Below are 25,399 nucleotides of genomic sequence, written 5' to 3'. Positions count from 1 at the left end.
CAGGAAGAGTTATCCCTCTCTGCCTATACAAAATTCATGTTTCACCTGTCTTCTGTTCGAGTGTGTGTGAGAGCTGTTTAGAGTCAGCTATGGCACACAGCGGCTTTTTGCCATGATGCACACACTGAATGTTACATGAGACAGAAATCACAGCACAACACAAGCGAACATGCATTCTGACAGTAGAATACATGTCATTTTTAATGTCTGTAATGCACCCTTATATCTGTCTGTTATAAACAAAGTCACAGCTAGCAGCCAGTTAGCTTAGCTTAGCACAAAGACTGGAAACATGGAGACACTAGCCTGGCTCTGTCCAAAGGTAACAAAATCTTAACTTTGCAGAAACTCAAGAAAGTTACTGTACCCAGCCAAGTAATAGTCTGGCACAGACAGGCTAGCTGTTTCAGTCTTTGTGCTAAGCTAAGCTAAATAGCTGTTGGCTGTAGATTCATATTTACAGTACAGACATGACAATGATATCGACCTTCTCATCTAACTCTTTGCAAGAAAGAAAGTAGTCCTAGCTCTAAAAAAGTTTAACTATTTCTTTAAAGAGCAAGGCTGTCTATTGCTAGTTTGTTTGTTTCTTGTGCACTCCTGTAAACAAGCACACACATCCAGCGACCGTACAAATACCACAGCAGAGACATTAGAGCCAGGGAATTAAAAGACTATGGTAAACAACATGTACTAACCTGAACTTGGATTTGGAGATCCTATTTCTGGAACACAGAAAACAGAATGGATTATACACACACACACAACACACATACAGACAGGTACACAACATGAAAGGGGTGATTTGAGTGGGATAAAGGAGGATGGTTTCTCTCATTATCACAAAAGCCGTAGTAAAAATGTTCCTTGATCAACTTAGTTGTGTGCATCTATTATTTCCTGCACTTTTGAGATGCAATTTCCAAGTAAACATTTGTTAGTTTAGTGGTTCTCAAACTTTGTCTGTCATGACCCTCTTTCAAAAGCTGAAAAAAGTTCAAGCCTCCCCACTACATGTAAATAGATTGAATTCTTTTCAATCATTAACAATATTGGGGGAGAAACAAATAAAAAAGGAGCCCAGTTGAATTTGGTTGAAATAAACAAAATGATTCAGGTCAGCACGATAGCATCAGTAAAGTGTTTATATTTTCCTACATAAATTGTATTCTTTCAATTCCATATTTTTCCCCTGGTCACCCCCCTTGCACTGGTTCTATGCCCCCCAGGGGGACCTGACCCCTAGTTTGAGAAACACTGGTTTAGGGTCTGAGGTGAACTACACTAGCACTACAAAGCTTCCAGTCTTTTCTCTGCAGAACATTATTTTGATATCTTGTATCACAATACCTTGTACCTTGAAATCACCCAACTTTCCTTTTGAACAAATCACCCCCTGCAAACATGTATACAGTGGCATCCAGTCAAAAGAAAAAAATCTGAGTAAGTTTTAATTTCTTCCAATCAGCCCTGGTGTGAACAAACACAACTCACTAATAGAAAAATGTCTGTTGATTGTTCACCACTGTAACAGCAAAAGGTACATACATAAAGTACTGAGGACGAGAGATTATGGAAGACATTGTGTCTGGAAAGAGAAAAGAAGAGAACAGAAGAGAAGAGAAATCCCCACTGTGGAAATTTGAATTGACAACATCAATCTGTTTTTTTAAATGATTTAAAGTCCCACACAACCACATGTTGGTTGGTGTGGGACAGGCTGAAGCTGTTCTCTCAGCCAAAGGCTGTTTAATGAAAACCAAACTTGATAACAATAGTACAAATGTTTGGTTAATAGGTGAATGTGACGATGATGTACTGGTTAGCATCTTTATGCTCCTTTTATTGCATTTCAAATTCATTATATTGCGTCTATATCAATTTTGGAAACATGAATAAATCAAAAGAGAATGTAGTAGCATCACATACTGTCATAAACACAAGTCATCTTGAAGAATTTTAGGGATTTGTTGTTGTGTAGTGATTTTGTCTGTATAAGCAGATGAATTGACTGACTGGCTGACCGACTGACTGAAGCAATGAAATGACTCACTAACTGACTGAACGATAGAATAAAATGACTGACTGGCTGGATATGGAGGCTGACAGTACACACGTCTCTTCTCTCCATGTGTCCGTCTCGATTATGAGATCAGCAGGAGCTGAAGTAGCTCCTACCCCCAGGTCTGTCTCCATAGTAATGTGAAGAAGAACTGACAAACACTGAAGTCTCATATTCTATCTCCATAATAGTGTGAGCAAATGCCCCTAGCCAAACTTGTCGCAGTCTCGAAGAGGAAGGATGAGGGTTTGCATTTCCAGTCTTGGCAAGGTTTACTATTCATTTGGTGAGATAACAATGAAAGCCACTTATTTAAGTAAAACTCAAAATTGCATGTGTAAATTCTAGAGCTCCTTTGTGGATAATAAAAAGGGAGACTGATGCTGTAGACCTACACATTTTTATGGGAATTTTCAGACCAAATGAGAAATGACAAATGTTTATCCTGCAGCCCTTTTGGAAGTTATGAATGAGAAATTATACTCTGTGCCACAACAAGATGTTTATTCATAGACGAGTAGATAATGTATAATCTAGTAGAATGTAGTGACTTAAGTTTTGTATTCTAAATATTTGATCTTTAATACACACAATCACTAAGTGAGCACTTGATCAAACTTCACCCACTGATGTAAATCATGAGATGCGTCCAAAAGCTCCACAAAAAGCTAGTAAGTGAACTTTGAGTTAATATTTCTTTGTCAAAGCACAATAATTATATATTGAAATGTGCCTACAGCTGCAACATTTAGTTGATTAACTGATTAGTTGACTGACAGAATATTAACTAGTAAGTAACTATCTGTAACTACTTTGGGAATCAAATAATCATTTCAGTTAGTTTTAAAGCAAAAACGGCAAATATTTACTGGGGTTTCTCAAATGTGAGGACTTGATGCTTTTCTTTGTCATATATGATATTAAAATGAATATGGTTGGGTTCTGGACTGATTAAACAAAAGATTTGTTAGACATCTTTGGGCTCTGGGAAATTGTAACAGGCATTTTTCCTTATTTTATAGCCAAAACAATTAATCAATAAATTGTAACTAATTGGCAGATTATTCGCAAATGAAAATAATTATAATGCTACTATATAGCATCAAATGGAGTGAAACAAATTGCTAATGCATACGTCATAAAATTATGGTTTCACTATATTTCGCATTATGTGTTGGGTTTGTGGCGCCTCCTGAAGACTCAGATATCCTTTGTTTTGAGTTGTTTTGGTCTGACGGGACAAATAAACACAAACAACATAACAAAGACAAAGTAACAGATGGACAGCGAGAGTACGGATAAACAATTGTGTGCCTACCGGCTTTACTGTTTCTCTGGTCAAGGAGATTTTTTATTCAGTTTGATTTCGCCTCTAAATTGTCTGTTTTATATTGTAACTTTCTCTATTCTATTCAGCTACGTTCACAGTGATGAACAGTGTTATATGTAGGTGTGTTTGCTTGTGTGTGCTGAAGTGGGCCTGCTGGGGTCACGGCTCCTGCGTGGCCTTGTGTCTAGGAAAGAAAGCAATGAACTTGTTTGAATAATGTAAAAAATGAAAGGAGAGGGGGACGAGCAGCGACTGAGTCAGCTGTTCGTGAGCTCCCACAGGGGAGGAGGAAAGCACTTCACCAACAAGAGAAAGAAAGAGAGAGAGAAATTGATGGAGAGAAGGAAATAAAACTGGATTACTGTTAGATGAGCCATGAAAGACGTCCTGCTTTTCTACCTTTTGTGATATCTCAAATGATGGTCAAACTTTCTTTGTAACACATGAGTCAACGGGCACTTTGACCTCACAAAATGGGCTTCTTCTTTGAGATAACTTCCTTAAAATAACAATATCACTGACTTATTCTGCAAAGTCAAAACTTGAGTCACACCAGACATTGGAAAGATTATGCACAGATTCCGTGATACAAACTATAAACCTGTATTTCTTAGTGAAATATATATATATTCTTTTTTTCACTTTTGTCTATTGAAATTTTACAGTTTATAAATCACAGAATCAACTTTTGAAATAATTCCAGTATAATCCCCATCCTTGAACCTGCTCCCCAGGCATACTGTATTTTAATATTGAAAATGAGCACAAAAGCGAGATTAAAAACAGTTTAAATTTGAATTTTCAGCTAAAATGTTTTTTTTAATCCAGCAACTAGTCTTAGAACCAACTTCAGACTTCAATGTGGTTGTTCAGCTGTAGCACACTACAAAAAAAATATAAGGCAATGTGGTTAAGTGGATTAATTCTTTTAGCCCAAATATGCTGCATGAAGGTCACAGAATTTTGTCATTTTATTGGCTGTGAAAATGAAAAAGACCGCCTCTAGGAACAGCACATCTGTTCAGTTGTCTCTTAAGGAGTCCTCCCTTTCAAAATTTGATCAGTTTAGAGTATGAAGACAAACCACTTTTACTCTGCTCTCCTCTAACCAGCGTTAGTGCATTAATTCTTCCAAACCTCTGTGCGCTTGATGAGACAGAGGTCTGGTTTTGTGAGATCAGTGAAGGACAGAAGCAGGCTGAGCCACACACGTACCACGGATAATAATCAAGTGCTAATATAGGAGAGATGCAGGATGGAGGTCCATCCTTGGGACTGACAGAAGGTGACTGAGAGAGCTGAGGGATAGAGGGGGGAGAAGTGGTGTGTATCAGGGAGGGTGAGGTACTTACGCTAACCGGGTACAGCAGGTCTCTCCCTCCACGTCTCCCCCGGGGGCGTTGTCTGTGTTGACTGATTCATTCTCGCTGGCTGGCATGCTCACTGTGAGACAGAGAGCAGCAGAGGCAAAGGGGAAGGGAAAACGGATGTAGAAAGAAAGACAGAAAAAAGAAAGAAAGAGAAGATGAATTAACAGGACAGGGAAATAGGTCGTACATCCTCACACACAACATTCTTATGTTTTTTACTGTATGTATAATGCTTGCTCCAAAACAAATGTATGACTACACACACACTTGAAAGCTATAAAGTCCATTCGGTCTTCTATATGTGAGTACTGGAACACTGGGTCGAACACTGGGTCAAACACTAAAAAGTTAAAGTAATCTAAAAATCTAAAAAAGTAATTTTCACTGATTGACTAACTAATTACACCCAGTGTGTAAGTTGCCATACTAGCAATATTTACCGGTTAAGGATCCTGGGACACAACCTCTGCAACAGCTATTAGGATGGATTTCAACTTCTAAGCTGAGGGATTTCTCAACTTCGAGTGAATTAAATCTTAACAAAACCCTTCTGTGATTTTATAGCTCATGGAGATTGAAAGATAAAAACATCCTGTAGATTTTGTCTTTGGTCTGCAAGCATTGTGGGGGATCAACTCCAGCCAAGGTTTTGAAAAAACCTTGAAATGCTTTTTATTCAGTCTTCTAAACTGTAATCAAGCTGTGAGAGCTTTGGCAGGAAAATTAACTCCCTGCTCCAAAGATTTTTTTGCAGATGTGTAAACAGGTAGAAGGGTTCACTGAAACCAGTCTGTCTTTGTTTATAAGGCACAAGGAGACTGCAAATGTGTCACTTTGTCCTTATTTAAAGACAAGTGTAATGATGTGTAAAGATGGAATGATGAATACTGTGAAGATGGAGGCAGAGACTGCTGTAAAGGAAGGATAGGAGTAATATGAATGGGCAGAGGTGTTAGAGGAAAAAAGGGAGAACCAACAAAAAAAAATAGAGATAGAGAGGAAGGAGAGATGGAAGTATCGAGGGAGAGGAAGAGATGGATGAATGTGGTGGGGATAACTGGTTGGGAGACAGATATGAAGTGATACATTGCTTTATATTGCTTCTGTCAGCCTTTGCCTGCCTGCGGAAATGTGCTGTCCTGCCTTCACTGTCACCTCAAACACTTATTGTAACACCCTCTGGGTACCAGAGTCAATTACTGCATATGAATCTTTATGTCTCTTTTTACAGTAAGATACCCCCCCCCACCAAACACGACTCTTAGCGTGAAACCTAGGAACATGATCAGCACTTAAGATGAGAAGTAATTTAAAAAAGCTGAATAATCATAATCTTGACTTGAACAATCTTTGCTTATCATGCAATTGTGCTCTATTATATCAGCTGCAGTAACACAGTTTACATGTACTATGTGTTAGAAGTTGCTTTCCGAACACAATTTTCAACCCTCACACTGGCCGTTCTGCATTCCTGCTGAGATTTGTAATAGTGTTCCATGTGGACTTGCTAACTGGAAATACAGGTCCACATAAAACACTACTTGTGGTGAACCTGTATCTTATATACAAGTTTCAAGACCTTGAATAAAGATATAGAGCAGTGCCAAACAAATAAGCAATCAAGTTAAGCAAAGTGTCTCTCAGTATGCAGTCGATCATCCTAAGCTAAAGGGCGCTGCAGTCATCAAGTCATTCCCCCTTCAAACAATGACAAAAGCATTTTGGGCCAACCTAGTTCCCCAGGCAGATTTCCAATTAAGTTTATAGGATAAATTAGTAAATAAGATTTGCAGCATTCATAGCTTTAGAAAATCTTTTTTTTTTCTTGTGCTGTTTTTTAAACACTTAGCTAACCTCATACATCAAAGTAAGCTACAGAGTGAACAATGCACTTTGCCACATGGTTGGCGATGGATAACTTTTGTGTCGTGGTCTTACTGTTCTGCTCTGAACACGCTGTATGTTCGCTCATACAACACGTGCTACCTGCTGCTATGCTACTTAGTTAAAAGCACGCGAGGCCCTCCGGTCTCTCCCTAGGCTAAAGCCTTTCAAATATAAAACCAGCCATGTGCCTTCTCCTCAATGGAACCCTGAACTAGTTTAATGCCTATTGTTAGAGTAAACCCCAAAGACCTGAGACACAGAGAAGGAAGGAGATGAAGAGGGAGTAGGAAGGAATAGGACCAAGGAGCATGGGAGGGACAGAAATTGAAGGACGGAGAAAGGGAATGAGAAAGATAGGGAAGGGTCAAAAGTATTTAATACAAAAGAGGGATTCATTCATTCTTGCATATGTTGGCATGTGTGAATGTATTAAAATATGAAATAATAGCACTGAAAGTAAGCAAACTCCACCAGAATGTATTGAACTGCATGATGATAAAAATGATTCACTACAGTAATCTTTGGGGGAAAAAATGTGTGTTTGTGTACTTGTGTACAGATCTGTTTTGTGTCTGCATTAACACATTGGAATAAGTCAGATATTAATTATCCATGCCATCATGTCCAGAAGCCATTTTCAGATATTTTAATTGGTCCACATTTCCAATACCAAACCCGAGCTGACCAAATATGACTGAACTGTGAATTCACAGTTTAAATCCTAGTACAAACATTCAGAACATGAGGTTTTGCATGCACTCTTAATTTGATACAATAATGTAATGTTTTGAATTTTAGTCTCTAGTTTTTGTCTCACTAAGCAATTGTCACATTATATTGGGGATGACTAAAAATAACCCATAAACAGATTGTTAGCATGTAAGCACTCAACAATGAAGTCAGTGAGTGCCAGTATCTTACATTTCTACTCAACAATATGGCCCAGTCAAAATGATAAAAAGGCTAAAATTCAAATTTTAAAACTGTTTCTCCATTATCTTTTATTATCAGAGCTGACGTGGCTAAAAACAATGCAGGGGGATTTTAGGGAAAGGAATCTGAAACAACAAGGAAAGGACTGTGACATCACAAATATTACAAATGTTTTTAGTTGTCAGTGTGTACGTGTGTAAACTTTTTCTGTGATGACATTGTCCTCTCTTTTTTCAGACAATTCAGGCAGGTGTGAATGGTTTCCTTTCCTACATATCTAAAAAGGAAAACAGTGGCTGCATCTCAATACAGAAATAATTCCTCTCCTTATCTTCTTATTCCCTTGCCTTAAGATTAGATAATTATTCAGTGGAAGGTGTACAAAGACGAAGACAATGAGGATAAACTCCTTTACAGTGTTAAGAGGCAGCCACTTTAGCTTTGAAGCTCTGGAGGGGGCGGAAAAAAAGGAAGGAGAGGGTGCAGTCCGCTTGCATGTCTACAATCATGTTTCCAGTAAATCTTTAGCTGTAGTGTTGGACCATGCAGACAAACGCACACGCCTTACGAAGGAAAGCCGCATTTTTCTTCACGGCTCCACGTAGAGACTGAAAACGATGGCTCTTACCTGGGGACAGAGAGCACGGCTCAGCAAGACAAACACACACACACACGCGTGTGTGCGCACAAATAGGTACTCACAATCAGCACAAATGCACACAAACTGTACATTCAAACACATACAATCACATGTACTCGTACTACCTCATCCATTCCAGAATCTGTTGCAAAGAAACACAATGGCATCTGCAAAAATGACTGATTTCATTTGTCCAGCAATTACTGTAATTTGAGGTGTATTACTAGCATAGCTAGCAAGAAGGCATTACTGCCTTTCCTCTCTCGTACCATTTAGCCTTTTAATCTTATTTCATTGCCAGACCTTGCCATCATATCTGAACTAGAACCTTCTCATTCTCTAAGCTAAAAAGAAATGAAAGAATAAAAAGACTGACAGAGAGAGAGAGAAAGATGGGAAGAAAGAAATTATTCATTGGGAGAGAGTTGAGGAAGTCAACATTCAAAAGCAGTTTGCTGTGTTGTTTTCACTAAGCAGTACACAGAACAATAAATTTGTCTATCCTATTTTCCTTCCTCTTGGCCAACACAACAGCTATTGTTTTGTGTCCACTTCACCCGTTCCTCTCACACTATTTACATCATTGTGAGTCTGTGTATTCGTCAGCAGGCTACTCCATTCTGGGGTTATTCTATTGTTGAATTCTGCTCACTTTTCCAATGATTTAGATGTGATTCTCCAAGCACCCTTGTACAGCAGCAGAAATAATAATAATAATAAAAAAGGAAAACGACATGCACAGACATAATTCATGACATCTAGTATACAAACATATATGCAAATACACAGCTACGCACACATGCACTCACAAAGCAGATAATCATATACATAGTTATATATTTGAATTAACACTGCACAAGGATAGTTTAAGCTTTGACTAAATTGCAGACAATAATGATCAAAGGAAAACTGTCTTCTTGGGTACCACCGTATTCAAAAGTGCACACACACAAAACGGCCTTCACAAATACGCTTCATAGTGTTGGTGAAAAACACATAGTATTGAAAGACAAATATAAAATATATACAGTATATAAACGTGTAGGCTACAGAGAGATGGGATGATGACCAGATACTGTATATACAAATGCTTTGTTAAAAAATACTGTTAATAATATAATAATACTTTTTATGACCACCACTATCACAGTAACTAAAAGCAAACACTGGAGGCCGCACATCCAACTCAACAACATGCTGTTGTTTTATACATCTATTGTTTTTAAATGTACTCTGTAGGGGTTGTTTGGTGACTTTGATGAAAGCCATAGGGAATAAAGCTGTTCAACAAAAAACAAACTGTGCTTCCTCTGGTATTTTAATCCTCAAGGCAAATGCACATTTATCACAGCAGAAGGTGGAAAAGCAAAGTTTCATTGGTGAAAACGGAACAACAGACAACAGAACTGCTGATACTTAACGTTTGAAAAAGGCAAAATATTACATTTATTGAAAATATGTTCAGAGTAGTATCAAAACGTAAGCTACACTTACACATCTACACAGGAAACACACAAAGTAACAGAGGAAATACACATATATAAATAAAGAACTAAAATGGCATTTATATCACATTATATATCATCAAATTTGAGTGTGCATGTGTGTATGCATTTGTTGGTCATGATCACAAATGATAACCTCCATGTTTTAGAGGCTCATGACTCAGGCAAACTCACTCATGCTATTACTAAAAACAGTGAAAATCAATGTAGTGAATGACATCTATTACTCTCTGTCACCAAAAAGAACCACACACACACACAATAAATATCTGTCTTCATATGAACACACTATTCACATCATACATCAATATTATGTCCCCGTAGTTCACACATAGAAAGGTGTGTGTGGTCTCCGTATGAGTGTGTGGTTACTAGTGTGACTTGTTCATGATGTGATATCCCATCTGTTCACCGTCCCAGATACCCTCTGTGTCACACACACACACACACACACACACACACACACACACTCTCTCTCTCTAGCTCTGTCTCTCTGTTTCTATCTCTCTTCTTATCTCAGCATCAACATTTTCCTTTCCATCTCTTTTTCTGCTATCTTCTATTGTCCTATCCCTTCTTAGGATGTGTGTGTGTGTGTGTGTGTGCACTAGTCTATGCAAAATGTGCTGGGCAGCAGGGACAAACTGCCCTCATTCATCTTCCCAGAGGAGGATCCCTCCATCGAGGACAGAGGGTGGCAGAGAAATAAGAGAGCAAGTGACTTGATTTTCCAACTTCACAAACAGACGAATGATTGATCTTTTTGATGGACAATTTTGGATTATATGTATCAATCATTTTGTCAGATCATCTAAATCTAATGGCCTAAGCTATACCGTTTAGTAAAAGCAATGGACTGAATCTTGCACCTATACGATCTGAGTACAGTTTTAATACTTTTAAATTGTTATTTCTATGGAAAATGTGTAGGATTTTAGTAAAAGCCATATGCACGTTTATATTGGATCAAGACTGGATCAAGAACTCACTTGTCTGGAGATTGTACATGTGACAGTGATGCAGAAGCATCTCTATATTGTGATGTGACATTTTACAAAACGGGCCCATTTTCAGGGCCACATACTGTATTTGTTTGTTTGTTAATGTTTGTGCCATTATCTCAGACAGTGCTGATGTGTTTTTGCCACTCTGTTTGGTCCAGGGGAGCACAACGGTAACAGGTGAAAACAAGTCGATTTGTTACGGATTAGCCACAGGGGTGCTGTGCCTCATTTTCATGTAAAGTGGGTCATTGCTCATTTGACCATGTTAATTTCTTGAGATTCACTGAGAGATTAGATCATCATTGTTTTCGTTCTTTCTTCTTCCCTTGGCAGTGTTTCTCAGAATGAGCCACAGTGCTTTGTAGAAAATGAGCACGCTGTGCGAGTATATGCAGAATGCACGCTCTGCCTCTGCATATTTAGTCATCATTCATTCATTCATTCATCATCAGTTTGAGCATGCTGAGCTCCAAGCATTTACACAATAGTTCACAGTACATGCTGCATACTGAACAGTATGTGCACAAAAATACGACAAACACATTTTTCATCAAACCCCTGCCTCTCTCACCATCCCTCTCTCAAGTTCTATTTATCTTCTCATAGATCAAACCTCCAGGCCAAAAGAGGCCAGTGCTCTACTCTCCCCCCCCAGGAAATGTAGCTCAGTCCTGGGGAGACATGTGCCATGTGTGGCTGCCTCTCTCTGGAGGTGTTGTGGAGAGAGACATGGTGTTATTTTGCATGTGTACATTTCTGTCTGTCAAGCACACACATTCCTAAGGGTGTATACCTACAGTGTGTGAGTTTGCATAAGTGAGTATTTGTTGTGTGTATGTGAGTGTGTGCCCAGAGGCTATTAGCTGCAGTCTGACACATTCCACTAATATCTAAAACAGGTTTTAAACCTCAAGAGGGTTCTAAGCCAAAGCAAGCAGACAATATTAACATCATCTCAGTCTATCAGTCACTCTGTCAGTTAAACTTCACTGACTATAAGCCACTACTATGTGACAGAGATTGCAGTGAGCTAATTTTAGACCAAGCTCTAGATTTGACTCAAACAACTTCTTGGTGCACTAAACACAAAATATCTTAAGATATAAAGATATGATCATTCAACCTTGTCTTTCTGAGACAAAGTCTTGTGTAAAAGTCAAAGTCACACAAAAAAAACAAACTGAATACGCCAGTACCAGCACACAACAATAGTCACATGCACATATGCACAGTCATTCTCAAGGAAAACTGAAATAGGTAAAAAGATCGTTACTCCCTATTGGCCTAATTTACTGTTTAACACACACACACACACACACACACACACACACACACACACACACACACACACACACACACAGTAGCACTCACGGTTTCTGGGTTTGTCATCATCCAAGCCCTCCTCTTCATTCTCTGGGTCAATGTCTTCAGCCTGAGTGATCCAGTCTAAATAGCCCTATATTGACACAAACACACACACACACACACACACACACACACACACACAGAAAGTATATACAGTATTCAGTACTGTATGTATGGACATACAGTAGTTACATCTACAGTATCTACGGTTTCCTCTTTTATGCCATTTTTAGAGCATGTTGTAACTTCAAAAGTGCCTTGTGAATAACTTTTACTCTCCTTTTTATGTTTGCTACTGGTGGTATTTTGGACCTGTCTTTGACCTCCATATTCTGTTGGCCTTCCTCCTCACAAGTGACAAAGGATGTTCCACGATAAGACGTCTTAATTCTCATGCAACTCTGCATATCTTGTGTACTTGCTTAAATGTATTAATTTAAAAGTTACACATGATTCTAATATGTAATATAATAATGAATATAATATAATATATAATAGTATAATATAATAGTGAATCTTCAGGTAAAGACTGTTACATACTCTTGAATGCCTACATTAACAGCCTACCTTGAGGTCCTCCTCCAGTTGCTGTTTTTCTCTGAGTTTCTGGAAGTCACCACGTGCCTTGGCCTTCTCCCTCTCCTTGGAGAACTCTCTGGGAGGAGGGGAGCAGGATGGAGGGGTGGGGGATTGAGAAGGGTTACAGAGAGAGAACAGAAACAGAGGGAGGGGAAAAAGAATCTGAAAATCTAGACTGAAGTGTTGCGAAACAAATCATGTAACAATACTGTGATAACAGAAAACATTATACAGTACTTCAGAACAGGAAGGAGGGAAAACCTGCTGGAGAGAGAAAAACTGTGTGAAGAGAAAAAAAGCTCTGCCAAGGAGAAAAGGTGTTAGTATGCAAATACAGATGAAAGCCCATCCAGACATATTGGAGCTGGATTCACATCTCAAACAATCCAATTCACCTAGATATATTTTAAGCAGCCATCAGTTCAATTTAGTTCTGTTTCTGTGTTGGTAAACATGATAACTATCCTGCCAGCCTGATGCGCTGGTAGGAATGTGTATAATACAGACTGAAGGTGATTCAGTCATAATGAGGCCACATTTTGTAATTCATGCAAATTAGAGCTTCAATGAAAAGTCACCTAATAGGAGTCTGGCTATGAATTCAGTCCCAGTGTGTCATCTTACAAAATAGTCTTGTTTCTCTCACTTCTAAATTTTTATTTGTATGCAATGTTGAAGTCCCAGGGCAACAGGGCCCCAGGTGCTCCCAGGCCTGCAGGGAGTTTCTGCTGTGTGTTCTGCATCCACCCCTGGGTCTCCTCCCAGTTGCAATGTGCTTGTTACTACCTCAGAGGGAGGGACAGAGAGGGCACCCCTCACCAGCTGTACCACCCCTGCTTGCTTCTGTCAAACTGAAGGAAAAGTGGATCTGCACAGAGGTCGTCCTGCGTCACTGAGCTTCTCACCTTTTGTCGCCATCCCATTGTTTCGGTCACCACTCAGAGGTTGTGGCCATAGGTCGAAATAAAGATATACATTAACACAGTATGATGCCTGCTTTTTCAAGATCCTTGCAATTTTTGGGGTGATGTGGACAAAAAGGACATAAACAAAGATGATTTAAGACAACTGAAATCAATGTTAAGAGTGTGAAAGATTAAAATACTATGATGAAACCTGGTGAAATTACTTCCAGGTGTTGTAACAAGGACAAAAGAAAGAATTAAAAAGCTACAATGTGTAATTCCTGGCCACATTCCCCCTAGCCAGTCTACTCTCAAAGTGATTCAGCTCCTCTGCTCTTTTCTAATCACATGTAACCTTAGAGCTCATCTTTATAATAACCTCGTAAATTAAGAGTTGTATGTCTTCCTGGATTAGTGGGCGTTGCTTTTTCTGCAACAATTACAAATGATTATCTGTGGGAGGGGCTTTTCCTCCTGCCTATGTGTGTCTGCTCCTCTCTGCCACTCTGTTTAGACACAACTGACAAATATGTGGAAAAAGTAGGTGATTTAAAAAAAACAATAGCAGCAGTGAAATTATTGGCAATGGAGCAGTGGATAAGACATATTCGTCTGGAGTGGGAGGCCCGGGTGCGACCTCTGACATATAGAGCAATTGTAAGTAGCTTTGGATAAAAGCGTTAGCTAAATGACTAATTATAATAATTAATTATTTCTAATAATTAAGATTTTGATATTTCATCTGTTAGTTAGCTATCTCGCACCTTGTTGTCTTAGATTTGGACATTACATGTGTGAAAGCTGCATATGCAGTGTCTGTCCATCCATCCATCAAACAAGTGGAACTTACTACTGAAGTCTGAAAACAGTTTCAGTATGAGGACAACTGTTATTGTCTCACTTGTCAGAACATTAGGACCCAATCCTATTGATTGGTGTTTGTGTGCAGACGTAAGAGCAAAACTCATCAATACATCACTCATTCTCTTCATTGAATTTTCTGTCCTAAATCATCTCTGAATTCTCTTTTTCCCGCACCTCTTGTTCCTTTATTGCTCCACATTCTCTTTCAAAACAGCCACTCTCCCCATTCTTTCTATTTACATATTACATCAAATTCAAACAAACACAGCCACACCCGATATTTTTGTCTCTACATCCGTCGCTCTCCTTCTTCCTGTTAAGCCATTAGTTATTATGCCAATCTGAGACCCACACACACTACATGGTGGAAGCAGTTGGTAAAAGGTCAGGCTGTGTAGTGTGTTGACAGCATCATTAGTCAGAAGTCAGACAAAGAGTCAGACAGCCAAACCCCCCAAGCTGTTTGGACCAGATAGACCTCTATTATTTTTCCCACAATGCTGCTGTCACATCACTTTGGGTATCGAGAGTCAGATTCAGGTCAGTCAGTCAGTCAGTCAGGGGTGACACTTCACTATCCTAAACCTGATTCATACTGAAGTTTATAATAACCTACTGCATGCGGAGAAAACTCAAAATTCAAAATTATACTTAAATGCGAAGGTAGTCACTTATTTTTAAAAAGGGGCTGGTGGGTGGCCAATAACCTGGTGAGGTTAAATAACAATAAGCATAAAGACATGGTTATGGTTGATGTTTTAATGTATTCTCAAAAGCTGGAACCCAACTGCAAAATGCAAAGTATTTGCCAATTTCCTTACAGTGTTCGACAAGAGCAAATTTCATGACAGCCTGAATTTTTACCACTGGCTGTTCCTCTTAAATTGAGATTACAGTGTCATATCCCATCACAGCCGCACTAAGAACCGAGCATTTTATGACAGTAATAGCGGTATTCTAAAGAAGCAACACTGTAGATTTGGAGAGAGACCTTTTAGATATATCCAAAATGTCTCAATAGATGCAGGAGTACAATTTTACTACTTTCGGCTACAATGATAATGACTAAACATGTATGTACAGTTAATTTAGCTCCGTGGGTAGAGCTGCAAATCCACATACAAATGTGGTGCTGTAAAACACTTTGGACATAAGCATCATAAAATAGTACATACATTTACAGTATACAGGTTGGACTTTTCCCTGTGCCACATGTGCTTATATGTATTGCATTTCTACAACACTTCTCAAACTGAACCTGATTAAGTTCACTTTTATTACAACACACTACTGTACATCTTTTATACGGTACTTGTTAAACTTAAACACCATCTACGGTCAGAAGCAGACAGAAGAAAAGAGTCCTATGGAGTTGCATCAATCTCAGTATTAAAAAATGCACAAAAAATTATTCACAAATGTATTTTGGGAGTTAAATGTAAATAACTATCTCCACAAAAAATATTTTTCAAAGCACACAAAAAAAGAATTCAACAGGGAATTATTTATAGTAATCATGTTCTGTGTGCATTCATTAATATTGAGACTGAGCTCCCCTCAGCACAAACAAACAGCAAAGCTCTCTAGGAACAACAGCAGGAAGGCATGAAGGAGAGAAAGAGAAGTTAGTCTCAAGTGACCTTTAACCTTGCCCTTACCCGCTCAATACCCCCAGAACCAAGTTTAGCACAAAGAAGGATCCGATGATGATTAAGGTGACAAAATACACCCAGGGCCACTTGTACCCTACTGCATCATTCACCTAGGTGAAGAGATGAAAGCATAGAGGAGTGGGACCAAGGAGAGGAGACAAAGAGGATGGATTGAAGGTAAAGATGGAGGGAGAAAAAGGAAGGCAAGTAGAGAGGACATTGATTAAGAGGGCAAGGATGAAAGTAAGGAAGGACCAATAAGGAATATTACAAGGGAAGGTAGGAAAGAGGGGAGGAGTTAGATCCTTAGTAAAGGTTCCCAACACATTGAACCGCTTGCTTCCGCAGGATCCCTGCTGGTATTATGGTGCATTCATAATATCTGTCTGAGTGACTTAGTGGGCTGCATGGAAATGGAATAGGTCAGCTGTAATCTTAATGTGTCTTAATGTGGATTTGAAGAATTTGAGATGTAATGGTTGATTAAGGGGAAATACTAGAAGTTGGCTATGCAAAACACTAAGTGTAAGGTTGTATCTGTAAATTTGTATGCATGGGTGCGTGTGTGTATAGTTCTATATTTTTAACTGTGACCATATACTAATAAGCGCAAACAATAACAACAGAAAGTTATGAAGGACCCACATGATAAATAAAACTCTTGTGTTTCTGTGAGAAGGGACGGTTATACATTTAAAAACAGTTTGATTCACTTTAGTTCCACTCAAATCAGCTTATTTCAGGCTTAATCACTGTGGAGAGAAGGCATTTTAGTTAGACACAACAGACTGTGCAGCAAGACTCCCATGGATTGGACATCATTACTGTCCTCATGGCAAATTAGTCTCTCTCAGTGTCTTTACTCTTTCAAAATAAATTCAATTAAATAATACAATACACAGTTTGGTCTATATTTTAATTCATTCAAGTTTTACTGTTGTTTTAATGACTGTTTTTTTACTTTTGAGGTGTCATTATTATTATTATTATTATTGTCATGTTTTTGTTAATCTGATGATTCATATCTGGTAACTTATGTTTTATGAACGCTTATAAAAAATGATTAAGTGCAGCCTTCCATCCCATAATTTCCATCTTTAATGCCATGTTTCCTCCAGACTCCACACTGTCCTGAGTAGAACCTTTTTTATCTGTTGTGTTTTCCCTGTTGTGCAACTTTTTTTAGCGTTCCACCTCCACGGCTGACCTGAGGGGTGAATTATTAATACCCGAGTGTGTCCTTACAGACCCGGGTGGTGCTTGTACTAAAACATTGTGACTTGGCAGAGTGGGGTAAAACAGCACCCAGCTTGCCTTCTGGAGCAGTATTTATTGAAACAAAACATACACACACACACACACACACACACACACACACACACACACACACACATAGCACATGTCTCTACATTGTACAAATATGCACATGCTGTTGTCACATACACAAAGTCTGCATGCTAATTAGCACATGTAAACCAACATACACAAGACTGATCTTTAAATGCAGTCAGGTGTTTAAGGAAGATAAAGGTCCCTAATACTGAGACTGGACTGAACAAAAACAACTTACTTAACTAAAAGAAAGAAAGGAATATAAAAAGTTGCTTGTTTATGTAATTAAAATTGCCGGTGTGTGTGTGTGTGTGTGTGTGTTTGTGTGTGTCCACCTGTCCATTACAGATAGGTTGTGACAGGATGTGGCCTCTTGAGGTCAACTGACATGAACATAACAGATAGACTGAGGGCATGTTACTGCTTCTCCTGTGTGTGTATGAGTGCATGTGTGTGTTTCTCTCAGGCTTGTGAAAAAGGATTGATTGAGTGGAACAGAAAGCAGAGAGAGCGGGAGATTGTCTGTATACCACTTGACTGAACTGTGATAATCTTGTGGCATTTAGAAACTCCATAAATGTAGTTGTTTTACATTTGATGCAATTTTTGCTGTTAGAAACATTATTTACACCTGTAGGGTGGCTGATGCCTGTACAGTAGTCACCTTCAACCATTAGACAAGCTTTGTCCTGAAAAATCCCCTATTGTGTACAGTAAATCACAACTGAACCTCCATTGAAATCATGATGGTGATGACAGGGATTATGTTGATAAAGGTTGACACATGCACTGGGATTGTGAGCTGAGCTTGATTTTGTTGCCTGCCTGAGCTTACACTATGTTTGATTAGTTGAACAGCAACAATAGCCTCCAAACAAAATGCTTTGAAGTAACATGTACAGTACAGTATGTGTAAAGTTATATTCAGGAGAAGCTGCATTTTCATATCCAAATTTAGTTTACTTCAAAAGATACTGCATATAAAGTGAATAAAAAAAAATTCACTTTATATTCACTTTATATAAACAGAAATGACAACAATAATACTAATAAGAATGCACAATAATGTGCTTTTTGTAGTGGCAAGCCATGGATTATTTCCATTTGATTCTAATCTTCAGCTCACTGGTTCCTTAAAAAAGTATAAACTGCACTTTAAATGTCTGTTCCAGGGAGTCTTGTTGCATGGCCATTATCACATTTAAAACACTATGCACTTTACAGTCACATCACAAACACACATACAAACATTTGTACACACATGACAACAGCACAACCTCTTACCCGCTCAACACCCCCAGAACGAGATTGAGAACGAAAAAGGAGCCGAAGATGACGAGAGAGACAAAATAGACCCATGGCAGCTCATAGCCCATAGCATCCTGCATCTGAGAGAGACAAAAGAAAGAGGAGAAAAGGGGGAAGGAGAGAAGAGGGGGATTAACAGGGAGAGAGTTGATAGGGTGGAGGAGAGAGGAAAGATAAGGGAGTTGGAAAGAAGAGAACAATGGGGAAGGAAGAAGATATGTGGCAGAAAAAGATTTGAGAAGATTGACATAGAATGAAGGAGTAAATGAGAGGGTGAGCAGAGGTCACGGAAAGAAAGTGTGTTAGAGAGGGAAATAAAGTAGCAAAAGATGACAGGCAGGAAACAATAAGAGACGTGCATGTTAAAAAGCAGTAGAAAGACCTGGCGAAGCAAGAGTGGCAGTGTTGTATGAATAAGTCTGTGTATGAACGATCCACAATTAAAAACACACTAAACAACACTTAACTGCTTTTGTAACTCAATGTCAAACCTAAGCTCTTATTCAAAGTGTGTGTTTACAGAGTTACACAATCCCTTAAGAAATGTTTTCTTGGAAAGCTGGATGGACCTTTTCGGAAAACACATTTAATCCAGTGACTCTACAATTGTTTATATAAACCAACCTCATTCTTTTATAGAGGATTTAAGGCATGTGACACTACAAAATCCAGGTGAAATCAATAAAGGAGAGGGGAAGTTGCAGAGAAATATGCCACTCATCTGGATTAAAGGGGCGGCATTAGCTCAGTCCGTTGGGACTTGGCTTGGGAACTGGAGGGTCACCAGTCCAGTACCGACCACTGCCGAGTGTGTCCTTGAGTAAGGCCCTAACCCTCTAACTGCTCCCCGGGCGCTGCACAATGGCTGCCCACTGCTCCTAATTAGGATGGGTTAAATGCAGAGAACAAATCCCACATGCGTTGTACTGTTTGTAAAAATTATGTGGCCCATAAATTTGATTATTAGATTATTATAAAATTGCTTAAACAGTGAAAGATCGTTAATAGTTGGGAGATGATGTGGACAAGGTGATGTCTAAGCAGTTTACTATCCAGGATGCGATTATGACAGGCAGTCTGCCTGTAAATTAAATATGTGGGCTTTTAAAAGACAAAATTAAGGGGAAAAAAAAGGCGAGCAAGGTTAAATCTTTCCAGTTTGTGAGTTAAATAGCTGTCACGGAGACTGCTGGACAGAAAGACACAAAAGGGAAGATAACAGAGGAGAGGAGAGAGACAAAGGGTTCATTTGCTACAACAGCAGCAAACGGTGGATGTCATTAATCTATATTCCCGAAAATGTGAGACAGTAACAACTATGGAAATGCATGGCCCAAACTAAATGGAAGGCTTGGTGTTGTCTCAATGTTTTTCCATAATCATTTTTCATTATAACTCCTAATAAATAAGCCCCATTCATTATAAAGAGAGCTGGCTACACAAGCACTCTCATAATAAGCGAATTGTGCGATTTAACTAATGTGATGGTGTGTGTGCGTGTGTGTGGTTGCAGCAGACAGGGTAGTTGCAGAAGGGGTGTAGAGCTAGTAAACTCTCTGCTCCATACAATACATGAACTCAGACACACACAACAACTTGTGATCGCACACACAGACGGACACCTGCTTGTGTATACAGTAAGATCCCACATTCACACACATAAAACTGACCAATTCAGACAGTTACATTGTGTCAACAAATTGAGATTATGTGGGGTAAAACATCATCCTTTCAATAAATTTACATACCAGTTTAATTGTTAATCCCATTAGTTTTTTATTCATTAAGACGTACTAATCCTAATGATTCATTCATTACTTTAGTATTCTGATAGCTAGACCCAGTTTGTGCCTCTCATGTAATATCATTACATTCTAGTGACGAAGATTTCGAAATCTGTTTTTATGAAAGTTCTATCACTTCCAAGATCGTTCAAAAACCTAGAATATTATTTCATCGAGATGAACATAAAACTCTTTGAGGATCCTGGAAAATGAATACTATCATAACGGCCTTGTGGGTTTTTGAAAGATCACCGGGGATTTAAATGTAAACAGGTGCATAGTTCTGTGACCTGACGGCTGAATATCACCACACTAGTGCTTTGCAGTGGTGAGAGTATGCCTGCAGTGTGCATGTAATAGAGGACCTTTCAGTAGCTGCCACGTGAGCCCTTACCACCTATTATCGGGACATCAGCAATATTATAATCTGTGTGTAAAGCAATACCTCTGTTGCAGAGGGCTAAATCAAATGCTTTTCTCAAGAAGGCACATGTGGGAGGTTGATTGAACCTTCCCTATCATTGATTAACAGCACAGACTAATCTATTGGTTTATTTAGCTGGACAGGCTGCTGCATGCTTTTGGCCATTTACTGAGGAAAGGATGGGTTTTGTGTGTTCATATGCCTCTGTGTGTGTGTGTGTGTGTGTGTGTGTGTGTGTGTGTGTGTGTGTGTGTGTGTGTGCGTGCGTGTGTATGTGTGTTCACTTGACAATCACGCATTGGGATTCTGCACACGTTCCGAATGAATTGGCACCATCAATTACACAGTGTATTGTCTGCATCGATTTAGCCTGAGATATGAGCTAACACACGCACGCACACACACACACACACGCACACACACACACACACACACACACACACACACACACGAATATAATCTGTGTGTGTGTGTGTGTGTGTGTGTCTCTCTCTCTCTGTGCACACCTTACTTTCTGAGAGAAGTGTTTGTGTTATTGCTTTATATTCTTTTCTCAAAAAGCACTCAAGTGGCACTGATGTTACAGATACAGTACAGTGGCTACACACACCAAGCCGCATGGAACTCACTCCACACATACACACATAAAGACACTGTTGTGGTGTCCGGCTCACCCAGTACAGCACATCCGTCCAGCCCTCCATGGTTATACACTGGAACACAGTCAACATGGCAAAGGCAAAGTTGTCAAAGTTGGTGATGCCGTCGTTTGGGCCCTCCCACCCCATTTTGCACTCTGTTCCGTTATGTTTACAGTGTCGACCGTAAGCTCCGTCTGGTGCACAAGGTGCCGGCTTTTCCTCCGCAATGGTGCCTGTGACAAAACAGGTAGGAGGAAGAGAGAGATTTTTGTACTTTTGACTCAAACATAACTGACTCTTGGTGGCAGCACCTGCTGATTCAAGCTGAGTTTTATAGGAGGTTCTGTTTCAAGTTTTTCTTTTAATGATAAATTCTTCCCAACATAGAAAACCTAGCTAAACCTAGATAATTTAACGATACTTTAGGTTTATGTTACGGCCATCACTTCTATCATTTCAACTTTGCCTCTAAGAAACCATATAAGCTGCTATTGCTATGTTGAAGAGGTCAGTCAGATGAGCTGAGATGAGAATCAGAGCTATAACTAATCCAGAATGCTTGGTCATTGCAACTGGGAACAAAATGCAGAACAATATTGTGACTCTTACTGCAATTAGAAGTATAAACTAACTCCCTCTTTGCAATTCTAAATTGATCTACATTTAAAAATAATGTAAAATAAAAGAAAGAAATCCACATCTAAAAGAAGGTTAAAACAGACAAATTGAACTATACCCAAACAGAGCAGCGATAAAAAAATCAATATGAAAAAGTGTTGTAGTAATTATACAAAACAAGCTCTTGAGGGTGGTGTATAGGATAACACAGAGTATTCCACCTGCACTTACCCAGTGCAAAGCTAATGCCTCTCATGAGACCTATAATATCACCATAACAACACTCAAGTCCATTTATACCTAGGGGCCTTTACTGAAAATGGTTTCAATCATTTATGGGGGTTGCTATTTCAATTATTGCCCAAATCATTTATACTCAGAAACATAAATGCTGGTTTAAATAATTAATGGAGGCTATCATTTAAACAGTTTAAGGTATGTGCTGTATTTTCTGCCTGCTTTGTTGGCTGATGGGTGATGTCTTACTGCAGTCAAAGATTTATGCACACACCACTCAGACTCATTACCATATAAACTTCAAGGGAGGTGATGTGGAGCATGGCTTTCTTCAATATTTCAGTTGAAAAGGTTTGTGTGGTGTACTATACCTGTGTATCTATGTCGGGAATTCAAGTATGTGCGTGTGTGTGTGTGTCTTTGTGGTAATATATGCTTACTGAAGCCTGCTTTCACACACAGTTGAATACATGCTTCATAATGTATCTGAGCATGGGAGTGTACGTGTTTGACCGTGCATGTCTGTAGTTGTATCTATGGATCAGTGCTTAATACTGTAGATATTCTTCTCTCTCTGTATGTGCATATGCGTGTACCTATATGCTCGTAAACGCAGGTCTTGTGCATCTTGCCCATGAAGAGCTCCAGGCCGATGATGGCATAGATGATGATGACAAAGAGGACCAGCAGGGCGATATGGAGAAGAGGAACCATGGCTTTGATTATGGAGTTCAACACTACCTGTAAACCTGCAGCACACACACAGAGGAAAGCTGAGAACACATAAAGGATGGACACAAATTTAAAAAAAAAAGAGTATTGAAACACTTTATAATGTATATTTATAATGTTAACAATGAAAGCTGTCATAAAAAATCACTGGTAGTGCATCATATAGCAGAGTAGTTTTTATTTATTCTAAAGATTTAATATTCTTTCTGCGTGTCATCATCTACTTAGAGAGAGTTCCTTCAATGAGTTTCTTAGAAAAAATACAAAACATAGTAGTTTCAAAACAAAACTTGCTCATAGGCAACACAACTTTCCTGTTAATTTACTGAATGTTCTGATGGACAAAGGCTCACAAAATACCTCACAAAAACTGTGATAGGGATGCATTCTGTTGAGGAGGCTTATCAGTATGAAAGATGAGAAATGTAAATGTTTTGTTTATCTTTGTTGGATAAAAATGTGGGTTTACTTGACTGATTAATTAGTCCAAATAGTATTTTACATTGATGAAAACAGTTGTGCTTGATTTTGAAACTACAAACTAAAATACCTATGAAATGTGCATTTTGCATATTACTATTACACCTTTAAATGAATGTGTAGGCCTAAATTATTCTGGTAAATATAGAAATACTAAGTATATCCTCCAGCTCAAGTGATGATAATTGAATTGTCGATTTGTATTTGAGTGACGTAAATGCAACTGCAAAACCACAGTAGGTGGCATCCATTACTGAGGAATACTTGGGTTGGTTCTGGTATGTGTTCAGTAAATTACAGTACTTCCTCCCAGTTGTGAAAAACTGGTATATGACATCTACAAAAAATATACCTTTTTAACAAAACAAACAGGTTTATTACAAACTTAACTTACAGATGATTATGTTTGTAAATTCTACAGCACATAAGCACAATTGGCACTGGAAGCGTCATGCCATGATACCACTTCAAAACTCAGTCCAATGATGTGGGCAGGGTTCACTCTAAATAATGAGCACTGCAGCACTTACATTTTAAAATCAAGTGACAAGAGTGTGATATGTGCACTAGCATCCTATGCATTTGCCTGCTATTTTAATAATATGAGCTGTCACACACACAAGTGGCACAACTTCGCACAGCCTTCATCTATGATACCCCATCCTTTCCTGTCTTCTGGCCTGTTGGATTATTGATTTCTTTAGTCACTAACACAGACAGGCTGACAACTTTCTGAGTATCTGACATCAGGACAAGAGGACTGTGTGAGCATGTGTATGTGTGTGCATCAAGCAGCAATATCGGCTCCAATTTATGGTTGATTTCTCCCCCACCTCACCCAATCACACTTCACACCTGATCCTCAGATATGCCTGCCTGCCTGCCTGCCTGCCTGCCTGCCTCCTTCCTTCCTTCCTTCCTTCCTTCCTTCCTTCCTTCCATCCTTCCTTCCACAGCTCTCAGTACTTACTGGGTACTCCAGAGACCAGTCTGAGGGGTCTGAGTACTCTGAATGCTCTCAGAGCCTTGACATCAAAGCCTGCTGCCTTCCCTCCAATAGGAGTGCCGCCGTCCCCCTTGGTGGCCTGCTCCAAGATCGCACTGAATAACCTGCAAGAAAGAAAGTAATGACTTCAATAACCGTCATCATCAGGTTGATAAGTCATTTCCACATACTAGAGAATATCAGAGAGAGAGGAAAACAATAAACAGATACAGACATACAGGAATAATAACATGGAGTGATGACTATCTGCAGTTGTTGTCATTAGGGCCTCATTTTGTTGTTTTGTTGTCTCTGTTGTCAATACTAATACTAATACTAATACTAAACTGAAACATCTACATCATCTTTATCATAATCTATAAAAAGAATGAAAGTGTTGTAATTTAGACATCAATCTAGTTTGGGAAGACATCTGCACTGTTTCACTATCAAATGTGTTTCTGGGAGAAAACTCGACAACAGAAAGTAAAACAGCTAAATTAGTTAGCTCTCCAACACAACAATAGAAAGTGTTTTATCTGTTCCCTCTCTCTTTCACAGATAGGGAAATATGAGACACTTGGCATTAATGATTTGACAGTCAGCTCAACAGAACACTGTGCATGTCTGTAGAGAAGGGAGGTGTCTCCAAAATGTGTATATAAGTAAGTGTGTGCTCATAACACTGTCAAATTGAATACAGCACACATGTAATGATATGTGACACACAAATTTTCCTGTCGCATATATAGTGTGATGGTA

At 39.0% G+C, this 25,399-nt stretch overlaps 1 protein-coding gene across 8 annotated transcripts in view; it reads right to left on the bottom strand.

The window, feature by feature from the left end:
• The window catches only part of cacna1c (calcium channel, voltage-dependent, L type, alpha 1C subunit), a 144,413-nt gene that overhangs the window by 51,026 nt on the left and 67,988 nt on the right, over positions 1-25,399 (bottom strand). For 6 of the 8 annotated variants that reach the window (XM_038738828.1, XM_038738829.1, XM_038738830.1 and 3 more), the window contains exons 4-11: positions 24,623-24,762; positions 23,037-23,189; positions 21,619-21,818; positions 16,103-16,206; positions 12,664-12,751; positions 12,103-12,187; positions 4,745-4,835; positions 699-725 (exon numbers count right to left, since the gene is read on the bottom strand). In XM_038738828.1, the coding sequence (XP_038594756.1) occupies positions 699-725; positions 4,745-4,835; positions 12,103-12,187; positions 12,664-12,751; positions 16,103-16,206; positions 21,619-21,818; positions 23,037-23,189; positions 24,623-24,762 (888 nt within the window). Of the gene's footprint in view, positions 1-698; positions 726-4,744; positions 4,836-12,102; positions 12,188-12,663; positions 12,752-16,102; positions 16,207-18,712; positions 21,205-21,618; positions 21,819-23,036; positions 23,190-24,622; positions 24,763-25,399 lie in introns of those variants that run through there. The other 2 variants (XM_038738835.1, XM_038738834.1) reach the window with 2 other exon arrangements.

The sequence above is a fragment of the Micropterus salmoides genome, unplaced genomic scaffold (assembly GCF_014851395.1).
Source record: "Micropterus salmoides isolate LMB-PRFRI ecotype aquatic unplaced genomic scaffold, ASM1485139v1 Ms_hic_scaffold_23, whole genome shotgun sequence".
Lineage (NCBI taxonomy): Eukaryota > Metazoa > Chordata > Actinopteri > Centrarchiformes > Centrarchidae > Micropterus > Micropterus salmoides.
Note: the sequence above shows the minus strand (reverse complement) of the source record. Positions and strands in the feature narration are given on the sequence as shown.